We start from the raw sequence: 11,604 nt of genomic DNA on the forward strand, positions 1-11,604 counted from the left end.
GCTGCCGCCTCTTCGTCTCTGCCAGTATCCAAGATGGCTCCCGCTGTTACTTTCTATGGGATGCCTGCTCTGAGTGTCAAGCCTCTGTTTGGTTGCAAGGTGATTGCTGCACCTGTGGCTCTGGTGTTGATGGGCTTTATTAGTCACCTGAAGACTACAGTCCTGGCCTTGGCATTGCCATTTCCTCTGCAGTGCCTTAGGTCCCGAGGTTAGTGTGCTGTTAGCACCGTTTGCTTTCCTTGTCTATTGTTCTGTGGGCTTCCAGCCCTTCTGTGTTATTTGCTCTGTGGGTCTCCTACCCTTCTGTGGGTTTTCAGCCCTTCTGTGTTTATCGCTTGTGGGTTTCCGGCCCTTCTGTGTTTATAGCTCTGCAGGGTTTCTGCCCTTCTGTGTTTATTGCTCTTTGGGTTTCCTACCCTTCTGTGTCTAGCTCTGCTAGTTCTCTGTGTTTGTTTCCTGTGTATGACTTGTTAGCTTGGGCACAGCTTTGTTGTTAGCTGGTGTATAGCTTTACTAAGTCTTCTGAGTTTGCTCTGTGTATGTCTCCAGTGTATGACTTGTTAGCTTGGGCACAGCTTTGTTGTTAGCTGGTGTATAGCTTTACTAAGTCTTCTGAGTTTGCTCTGTGTATGTCTCCAGTGTATGACTTGTTAGCTTGGGCACAGCTTTGTTGTTAGCTGGTGTATAGCTTTACTAAGTCTCCTGAGTTTGTTCTGTGTATGTTTCCAGGGCATGACTTGTTAGCTTGGGCACAGCTTTGTTGTTAGCTGGTGTGTAGCTTTACGAAGTCTTCTGAGTTTGCTCTGTGTCTGTTTCCAGTGTTTGACTTGTTAGCTTGGGCACAGCTTTATTGTTAGCTGGTGTATAGCTTTTCTAAGTCTCCTGAGTTTTTGCTCTGTGTATGTTCCTGTGTATGTCTGGTTGCCTGGGTATAGCTTTCCTACTAGCTTGTACAGTTGACTATGTCTTCTTGTGTTTAGCCTGCTGGGTTTCCGTGTGTGTTTCTTTTGCTTCTGGAGCTTCTGCCCTTGTTCTACCTGTTGCCAGTTCTCCTTGATACTGAGGCTCCAGCCGTAGTCTTGTTCCTTGTCCTGACCATTGCTTGGAATCTGCCTGCTGCCGGAACACGGACTTTCTCTGCCTTGCCTTCGCCTAGGTGCCAGGGGGCACCCCTGGACCTTCCTTCCTGTTGTTCCTGTAAGTCCTACCGGCTGCCAGAACCTGAGGGCTCAACCCGAGGGGGAGGCAGTCAAGTGTAGGTGAAGCCTAGGTCCAGGATGTTCCAGTTCCGTTCCAGTGTGTTCCAGTCCAGCGGGTTTCACTCCTGTATGTTCCTGTCCAGTGGGGCCACTCCAGTGTGTCCAGTCCAGCGGGCCCCACTCCAGTGCGCACCTGTCCGGTGCGTTCCAGTTCCGAGTGTTCCGGTGTAGAACTCCAGTCCGGAGTTCCGGTCCAGTTTTGTCTCCTCTCTACCTGGAGGGTGATTTTGCCTTAAAGGACTCACAAACCCCGCGCTCCCGGGGAAGAAGCCTGAAGGTATGCAAAGGACCTCGAGAGCGCGTCCCGCATGGGCGGGCACGCGACAGAATGCCAAGGCCATGAGTCCGGCAAGATCAGCCGTCCAGGTTGGCTACCTGTCCACAGCTTCGTTTCCTATGGACAATCCAGGGTCCAGCACCAGTGCAGTTCCTGATTATGGTGTGGATTTCTACAACCCAATTTTTTCTCTGAACCCTGTTTTGACGCTCCAGGATTACCGGGAAATACTTTTGTCTGATCCTGCCCTGAAGGATACTCCTGAAGCAGCAGCTGAAAGAAAGCGTCTCTGGTGGCGTCTGGTCCGCCATAGCCCAGTTTCTGACATGAATCCTGCTATCTCGCTCTGGGATTACCGCCTCAGACTTCTGGAGGAGCCAGCTCTGCGGGATACTCCGGAGGCTGAGGCCGAAAGAAGACGCCGGGGAATTCCTCCGCTCAGGCCCCCTCAGCAGAGCAGCCTGCGGTACCATAGCGGGTTAGTTCCTATTCAGGATTACAGTCCACCAGCGCTGAGTCCAGTCCGAGGAGGGTTTCAAGCAGAGCCTTCGAATCCTGTTCGAGTGAAGCCGCCAGCTAAGCTTCTGAGTTCAGCCCGAGGGACGGTTCTATGCAGGTCCATGAGGTCCGGCCAAGTGAGACGGCGTACCAAGCCTCTGATTCCAGTCCAAGAAGGGCCGACACCTAGGTCCCTGAATCCAGTCCAGGGGGTGCTTCATACTGAGCCTCCGATTCCAGTTCAGGTAGCGCTCCCAGTCAAGCCTCTGAGTCCAGTCCGAGGGACGCTGCAAATTGAACCTCCGATTCCTGTTCGAGTGGCACAGCTGACCGAGCCTCCTGTCCTCCTTCAAGTGGCAAGCCCTTTGAAACCCCTGAGTCCAGTCCGAGGGATGCTTCTGACGGAGCCTCAGATTCCTATGCAAGTGGCGCTCCAGGTCGAGCCTCCAGTCCTCGTTCAAGTGGCACGCCCTTTGAAGTCTCCGAGTCCAGTCCGAGGGAAGCCTTCGATGGAGTCTCCAAGGCCTATGCAAGTGGCACTCCGGGTCAAGTCTCCAGTTCTTGTCCAAGTGACCCGTCCAGTCCAGCCACTGAGTCCAGTGCGAGGGGGGCTTCTAATCAAGCCTCCGGTGCCAGTCCACAGGGTGGTTCAGGTGGCACCTCCGCTTCCAGTCTGGAGGGTACCTCCAATCAAGCTCCGAAGGCCAGTTCGAGTGGCGCTTCCGCTCGAGCCTCCGATCCCTGTCCAAAGGGTGTGTTCTGTCAAGCCTCAGTTAAAGTCCAGTTCGCGGGGCGCTCCCAGCCAAGCTCCTGAGTCCAGTTTGAGGGGCCCTGCCAGTCAAGCTTCTGATACCAGTCCGGGTCCCGGTCCCGGTTCAGCTCCTGTCCAGAGTTCCCGCTCCAGTCAAGACTCTGATTGTAGTCCGGGTCCCAGTCCCGGTTCAGCTCCTGTTCAGTCCGAAGCAATAGCTGAGAGAAGATGTGTTCAACGGCTTGGGGCCCGGAGAAACCCATTTTCTGCATTTCAGCCTGCTAGCATGCTCTGGGGATCCCAGGGCCGTCTCCTCTTGAACCCTGCTCGGCAGACGCTGCCTGAAGCTAATGTTAGAGAGACGTCCCAGTCCGGCCAGAGGGGGGCGCCCAGCCTTGCAGCTGAATCTCCTCCGAGTTCCAGTTCCAGCCAAGATGCTGAGCCTGCTCCGAGTTCCGGTTCCAGCCAAGATGCTGCACCTGCTCCAAGTTCCAGTTCCAGCCAAGATGCTGAGCCTGCTCCGAGTTCCAGTTCCAGCCAAGATGCTGAGCCTGCTCCGAGTTCCAGTTCCAGCCAAGATGCTGCACCTGCTCCAAGTTCCAGTTCCAGCCAAGATGCTGAGCCTGCTCCGAGTTCCAGTTCCAGCCAAGATGCTGAGCCTGCTCCGAGTTCCAGTTCCAGCCAAGATGCTACACCTGCTCCAAGTTCCAGTTCCAGCCAAGATGCTACACCTGCTCCAAGTTCCAGTTCCAGCCAAGATGCTGAGCCTGCTCCGAGTTCCAGTTCCAGCCAAGATGCTGCATCTCAGACTCTAAGCCGGCATAGTGGTTGCCCAAAAAGACTTCCTGGTTTCAAGGGCCACTCCTCTTTTCAAGTTCCAGTTGTGCTTGCTACTGCCAGTCCAGTGATTCATGTTGGTGTGTTGAAGCCCATCAGGAGGTTTCACCACACTTACCCTTGGACACCTGAATCCCCTGTGGGGACCGGGAGGGGGGTCTTGAGGGGGAGGTACTGTCACGACTATGGCCGTGACTACCCTCATACTTACCCTGTTTCAGGGAGTCAGTGGCTGTGCTGGCTTCTGCTTGTCTCTGTCTCTGTCTCTGTCTTAGTTTCTCTCTGGCTCTGTGTGCTGATTGCCCTACTGAACCTCACCTGTGTGGGCTATGCCTCTTCCAAGATGGCTGCCGCCTCTTCGTCTCTGCCAGTATCCAAGATGGCTCCCGCTGTTACTTTCTATGGGATGCCTGCTCTGAGTGTCAAGCCTCTGTTTGGTTGCAAGGTGATTGCTGCACCTGTGGCTCTGGTGTTGATGGGCTTTATTAGTCACCTGAAGACTACAGTCCTGGCCTTGGCATTGCCATTTCCTCTGCAGTGCCTTAGGTCCCGAGGTTAGTGTGCTGTTAGCACCGTTTGCTTTCCTTGTCTATTGTTCTGTGGGCTTCCAGCCCTTCTGTGTTATTTGCTCTGTGGGTCTCCTACCCTTCTGTGGGTTTTCAGCCCTTCTGTGTTTATCGCTTGTGGGTTTCCGGCCCTTCTGTGTTTATAGCTCTGCAGGGTTTCTGCCCTTCTGTGTTTATTGCTCTTTGGGTTTCCTACCCTTCTGTGTCTAGCTCTGCTAGTTCTCTGTGTTTGTTTCCTGTGTATGACTTGTTAGCTTGGGCACAGCTTTGTTGTTAGCTGGTGTATAGCTTTACTAAGTCTTCTGAGTTTGCTCTGTGTATGTCTCCAGTGTATGACTTGTTAGCTTGGGCACAGCTTTGTTGTTAGCTGGTGTATAGCTTTACTAAGTCTTCTGAGTTTGCTCTGTGTATGTCTCCAGTGTATGACTTGTTAGCTTGGGCACAGCTTTGTTGTTAGCTGGTGTATAGCTTTACTAAGTCTCCTGAGTTTGTTCTGTGTATGTTTCCAGGGCATGACTTGTTAGCTTGGGCACAGCTTTGTTGTTAGCTGGTGTGTAGCTTTACGAAGTCTTCTGAGTTTGCTCTGTGTCTGTTTCCAGTGTTTGACTTGTTAGCTTGGGCACAGCTTTATTGTTAGCTGGTGTATAGCTTTTCTAAGTCTCCTGAGTTTTTGCTCTGTGTATGTTCCTGTGTATGTCTGGTTGCCTGGGTATAGCTTTCCTACTAGCTTGTACAGTTGACTATGTCTTCTTGTGTTTAGCCTGCTGGGTTTCCGTGTGTGTTTCTTTTGCTTCTGGAGCTTCTGCCCTTGTTCTACCTGTTGCCAGTTCTCCTTGATACTGAGGCTCCAGCCGTAGTCTTGTTCCTTGTCCTGACCATTGCTTGGAATCTGCCTGCTGCCGGAACACGGACTTTCTCTGCCTTGCCTTCGCCTAGGTGCCAGGGGGCACCCCTGGACCTTCCTTCCTGTTGTTCCTGTAAGTCCTACCGGCTGCCAGAACCTGAGGGCTCAACCCGAGGGGGAGGCAGTCAAGTGTAGGTGAAGCCTAGGTCCAGGATGTTCCAGTTCCGTTCCAGTGTGTTCCAGTCCAGCGGGTTTCACTCCTGTATGTTCCTGTCCAGTGGGGCCACTCCAGTGTGTCCAGTCCAGCGGGCCCCACTCCAGTGCGCACCTGTCCGGTGCGTTCCAGTTCCGAGTGTTCCGGTGTAGAACTCCAGTCCGGAGTTCCGGTCCAGTTTTGTCTCCTCTCTACCTGGAGGGTGATTTTGCCTTAAAGGACTCACAAACCCCGCGCTCCCGGGGAAGAAGCCTGAAGGTATGCAAAGGACCTCGAGAGCGCGTCCCGCATGGGCGGGCACGCGACACAGATCTCTTACTGGTTGGTGGGGGATCAAATACTTATTTCCCTCTGCAGAATGCAAATAAATTCATATACTTTCCACAATGTGATTTTCCGGATTTAATTTGTGATGTGCTATCTCTCACTGTTACCAATAACCTACCCTTCAATTATGGGCTGCTCATGTCTTTGTCAGTGGGCAAACTTACAAAATCAGCAAGGGATCAAATACTTATTTCCCCCACTGTAGGGGGATTATGACCAATTCTTGATCTGCGAGATTTAAACAAATTCCTACTCAAGGGAAAATTTTGCGTCGTTTCCCTGGGATCACTTCTCCCTATGATCCAACTCAATGACTGGCTTTGCTCTCTAGCTCTAAAGGAGGCATACACTCTTTAGTTGTCAAAATTATAATTACATTTGTGAGCCTGGCAGCTACTGAGTCCCACATGTGAGAATATCATGCCTGCTTGTCCGCAGAGAAAGCAAAGTTACTTACCTGTAGCAGGTGTTCTCCGAGTACAGCAGGCATTTATTCTCCCATCCCTCCTACCTCCCATGGGCATTGTCTTCTTATCTTCAGTATTATACTGCTGGTCCCATGCTCGAGCATCAGGCGGGAAGGCACCCATGCATGCATGGTAGGAGCACTGCCTTAAAATCTTTAAAGTGATAGTGCACTATGGCAGTGTCCACACTAGGCTCCGTGGATGACATCATCCACATTTGAGAATATATGCCTGCTGTCCTTGTAGAGCACCAGCTACAGGTAAGTAACTTTGCTTTATCTGTGCTAGATTTTGGATAGTCCCATGCATGAAAAAAATAAAAATTTCAAAGTTCGATATTCAGTACTACTTGACCAGGTAGCCGGGATGCTACCCAGTTAAATAGTGCTGACCGGTTAATACCCAGATTTCACCAACACATAATCAGATAGTGCCAATTAAAATCTAGAAAGAGCAGGGAAAATGCCAGAGCAGTCTGGGGTAGGGTCTGGGAGGAGCCTGGACTCACCTGGGCACCACCGTTATTCAAGGCTGCACCTAGGTTAAACAGATAGCAATCTGGGTACTGTTGTTGAATATCAATAGCAGAGGCGTAGCTAGGTGGGTTGCCAGGGGAGTGGCCGCTCCCCCAAACGGGCTTCTGACTGCACTGGTGGCTATTTTTCACGCAATCTGTCACAGCAGTCCGCTCTCCGCTCCCCCTGTGCCCTCAACCTGCCTACGCTATTGATTAATAGTACCCAGGTTACTCCTGGCTGCTTTCCTGTGCCCAGATATTTAGTGACAAGATTTGGATAGGGGCTGGCAATGAATATCTGGGTCTAATTTGAAGAAACACTGACCAGTGGCAGTTGAATATCGCCCTCTCAATGTTTGGATATCAAGGAAGGGGATGCAGGAGTAAGACAAAAAGAGGTAGCAATATAGACAAGAAAAACACGTGCAGATAATTTTAAATCTCTCTTAACCCATGCTTGGATTCTGTTTTCTCATTCAGGGATGACCAACCGAGAAGTTCTAGAGCAGCTCAACCACGGCTATCGATTACCACGGCCAAGGACTTGTCCTGCTGATGTCTATCAAATAATGCTGAGCTGCTGGAGAGATGAAGAGGACTTGCGTCCCTCCTTCCAAAATCTGAGGGACAAGCTTAACTCCATCAACACAAACCTGAATTGCATGCAGAAGTGAAACAAAGATAAAGAACTGTCATCCTGAGGTGCCATCGAGAGGTCACATTGCACACTGGAGAGTGCTTGGGCATCAAGTTTTATAACCCATAAGAAACAGCCATCAGCACTGGATACCAAGGAAAGTCTTAAAGTCATTTGCAGGGACTGAGGAAGGTTTAATCTGGATATCCAGTTAACTGCAAACATTGAGGGGGTGGACAAAAATATTTACCAAAAGTTTGTAGTACTGCTGCTCCTCTCAGACGCAAAAACTTGATTTCAATAACCTCAGCATGGGATGTTATAATTCAGGAAAGACAACAGAATATGGATACTACACTAGAAGAAAAAGCATCAGGACCAGTGACCTGGCACTTTTCCATGACACCAGCAGAGCATCAGGAAGCTATGACCTGGCACTACCATAACACCAGCAGACAGAGCGGCAGGAAACTATAAGTTGGCAGTCCTACAGTACCAGAGCCATACAATATTTTGCTTTTGCCTCTGGTTTGAATTTTTTTTTCTAACTGTTGCTAGCATACCTGAAATCTATTCCTTGAGTACTTTCTACTCTGACTCATAGAAGTGCTGCCCTTTGATCTTTTTAATGACACATTTATGGTGACATTTATGATAATTCTGTATCAATAAAAGTACAAAGTGAACAAAGAACAGGAAGGGTCACCCTGACTCATAAGAAAATGTGCTGTGGTGTAGTAAGGAGGCTGAAGGAGCACCCAGGGTTGGTTCATCTATTAGCAAGCTAGGCAGTCACCCAGGGTGCCCAAATTTGGGAGATAAGAAAATTCCTCTAAACCTGTGGGACTATCCTTCAATTCTTAAGACATGACACTGCAGGCATTTTTTTTTAAACATCCTTATGCTGTTCTCATGCATCATGAGATGAACAGTAAAGACATTGGATGTGCTGGCCTATGAGTTTTCAAAATGCTTTCACTGCCAGTATAAGGCCACTGATTAGGTTCATCCCACCAGCAGCTAAAGAATGGAGGCAGGCCCAGGGCATTGGTGGTGCTTAGTATGCCAGCAGCCAAAGAGAAGAAGAAGTCTTGAGCTGCTGCCATTAGAAGGGAAGAGAAGCAGAAGGGAAAATCGATGGTCTGTAGGTGTGGGAATTGATAAAGAAAGAGAGAGAAAGGATGTTGGAATGGGTGGATGGGTGGTGAAGTGGGCAGACTTACAGAAGAATTTGAATCCTGGCTGCTCTGGTTCTTAGTCTGCTGCTCTAAGCATGAGGTCACAACTCCACTTTCTATACAGTTATGGAAAACAGGACTGGAAAGAAGTCATGGTAAAGAGAGTGAGGATTGAGTCTGAAACTAAACCATTCCAGACTGGTACTTCTCTACTATTAATATCCTGTAATGATCCAGACGCCACCACATCCTTTGTTATCCTCTTCCCTCAGTTAAAAGCCACTGGTTCAAGAACTTTTCCCTCACTGCACTATAACCTACAATATCTTTTATCTTTGTTACTCAACGTTGTTGGTGGAGATGCACTTATGAAGGCCTAGACCATGCAGTTCCAGTGCTGGTAATATTTAACATAAAGACTAATCTTAATCTACAGATGTTTGAAGTGTGGAGACCCTTTTTTTTCCTGTGGATTACAAAAGAAATAAGCCCATTTGGTGCTCAGCACAAATAAGCAAGTACCCTACCCCTTCCTCCCTTCCTCTGGCCAGGTAATTGAAAGACAATGAGTCATGCAATTCAGTATTTACCATGAGTGTGTTCAAGGAGGCTAATTGGAAACGTTTAGGCTGCAGAACTAAGGCCCAGATGCACAAAACTTTAACGACCCTTTAACGAGGAAATTTTGAAACGTAGCATGCATTAAAGGCCATTTTCTGACAATGCTAGCAGCTAACGAAAACGGAATGCAAACGAGAAACTACCATTGAAATGAGGACAATTCGAAATGCACTAAGCATACCGACGATTACAACGAACCATTTACCGTCAGAAATTTAACGTGAGCTCAGACCTGTCGTTAAGGCTTGAGCTGTCATCTCCCCACTGCCCCCTGCACCATAAAAAACATGTTTAAAAAAGAAAAGTGAGCTCCCCCGCTTCCCTCTGCCAAAAACAAAAAAGGAAACTAAAATTAAAAAAGGATCGGGAGGGGGCAAAGGCGCTCATCAACAGCGTCTTGTATGGACGGCCTTGCCCCCCCCCCCCCCCGAGGTCGCCGCTGCTCCCCGCTGCTCCGTGTGTGAAATAAAAGCTGTTAAAAATCTTATCTTTTGCAGTGCCAGGCCCCCTCCCTTCCTGTCTCTCTCTTCTCCTTCTGTATCCAATGCTCCGCCTCCTGCCATCCTCCGCCTCCGTGCCCCGCCCCCCTGAGTTCGTCGCCGCCGCTCCCCCCCTCCACCGGACCCCCCCCCCCCTCTGCCATAATGGCCGGTGCAGCGCCTCTCACCTATGTTTGAAGGCGCTGCACGGGTTGGATCAGCTGTTCGTCGATCGCTTCTGCCTCCTCCGACGTCTCTCTCCTTCTTCTTGTGCCCGCCCTCCTCTGACATCAGTTACCTGTAACTGATGTCAGAGGAGGGCGGGCACAAGAAGAAGGAGAGAGACGTCGGAGGAGACAGAAGCGATCGACGAACAGCTGATCCAACCCGTGCAGCGCCTTCAAACATAGGTAAGAGGCGCTGCACTGGCCATTATGGTGGAGGGGGGGTCCGGTGGAGGGGGGGAGCGGTAGTGATGAACTCAGGGGGCGGGGCACGGAGGCGGAGGATGGCAGGAGGCGGAGCATTGGATACAGAAGGAGAAGAGAGAGACGAGGGGGGCCCGGCACTGCAAAAGATAAGATTTTTAACAGCTTTTATTTCACACACGGAGCAGCGGGGAGCAGCGGGGAGCAGCGGCGACCTCAGGGGGGGGGGCAAGGCCGTCCATACAGGACGGTCCTTATGAGCGCCTTTGCCCCCTCCCGATATTTTATGTTTGTGGAGACATGCAGGGGAAAGCGGGGAGCCATGTGTTTGTGTTGTTTTCTTTTTTTTGTTGTTTGTTTTGACGTTTCTGGCATGCACAGAGCAGCCAGCATAACGCTTGGCTGCTCTGCGCATGCTTTAGGAGCCGATTACCAACGGGGATTGATGCATCGTTCTTTACAATACCGCACCGAACGTCTGCGACTTGTTTTTTTGGAGCATTGTTCGTTTTTTTTAAATTCAGTAATGGCTTTAACGATTTTGCTTTTTTTACATTTGGTTGATGCATCTGGGCCTAATTTCCATGTGAAGGGGGCAAGACACCTGGCAGAGGAGAAAGACAAGATTCTGAGGTCAGGACAGGAAAGGAGAATGGCATATTGCAGGGGTAGGGTCTGTGAGAATGGAATCCTGACTCCTTTGAAGTAAGATAAAGATTGTTTTACTGGGGATGTATTTATTTAACAAAAAGACTGAAATGTATCTGTTAAGGAAATGCAATATTTTTTTATGTACCTTTTGGCAATTGTAACCAACAAATGACATATCCTGAATGATGTATTCCTGAAAATACCAATTCTTTGTACTTGGGGCTGAGAAACCCTATATAAATGCCTGCTCTGAAAGGCGGGGGGGAGGGGGGGGTCAATGAAAATCTTCCTCAGTTAGTCTCAACAGACTAAGGAATATACGACCATTTCCATGGCACTTCCCTTTTGTTTATGTTCCCTCACTACCCTGTTTCTTATGTGCTGCTCCTAATTTTCTATTATTTCTTATTTTTCATGTTCTTGGGTAAGAATAAACTTTGGTAATGTAAGAAGCTTCTTTTGTTCCTAGTTGTTTCTGGTACTTATCAGGCCGGTGGTCCTAAGAAACCAGATGGGGAATTTGTATGGGTGAGGTATTAGGGTTTGGTTCTGAGACTCAGCACTAACAGGCTCAAACAATGTCTAGGGCTTCACTTTACCCTGTATAGAGAATTATCACAGTGGCGTTCCGAGGGGGGCTGACACCCGGGGCGGATCGCAGATGCGCCCCGCCCCCGGGTGCAGCGCCCCCCCCCGGAACAACACGACACCCCCCCCCCCGGCGAAAAAACCCCCGATCCCCCGGCGAAAGAATCTCCCCCCCCCGGGTGCACACCGCTGGGGGGGGGGTGCCGTTCGCCTGCCGGCTCTTCGTTTTCATGCTCCCTCTGCCCCGGAACAGGAAGTAACCTGTTCCGGGGCAAAGGGAGCATGAAAACAAAGAGCTGACAGGCGCGCGGCACCCCCCCAGCGGTGTGCACCCGGGGCGGACCGCCCCCACCGCCCCCCCCCCCTTGGTACGCCACTGACTTATCAACTCCTGGTCGTATCCTTTTACCTCTTTCTGAGTTGGATTGTATCTGCATTTAGACCCCAAAGTGACCATCTTCCTAC

General features: G+C 50.1%; 1 protein-coding gene across 1 annotated transcript in view; it reads left to right on the forward strand.

The window, feature by feature from the left end:
- Nucleotides 1-9,075, forward strand: part of SRMS (src-related kinase lacking C-terminal regulatory tyrosine and N-terminal myristylation sites) — a 31,428-nt gene extending 22,353 nt beyond the window's left edge. Inside the window, exon 8 of the mRNA XM_030212974.1 lies at nucleotides 7,038-9,075. Within this exon, the coding sequence (XP_030068834.1) occupies nucleotides 7,038-7,231 (194 nt within the window). The 3' untranslated portion in view covers nucleotides 7,232-9,075. The remainder of the gene's footprint in view (nucleotides 1-7,037) is intronic.
- Nucleotides 9,076-11,604: the final 2,529 nt, after the last annotated feature.

The sequence above is a fragment of the Microcaecilia unicolor genome, chromosome 8, assembly GCF_901765095.1.
Source record: "Microcaecilia unicolor chromosome 8, aMicUni1.1, whole genome shotgun sequence".
NCBI classification, from domain to species: Eukaryota; Metazoa; Chordata; class Amphibia; order Gymnophiona; family Siphonopidae; genus Microcaecilia; species Microcaecilia unicolor.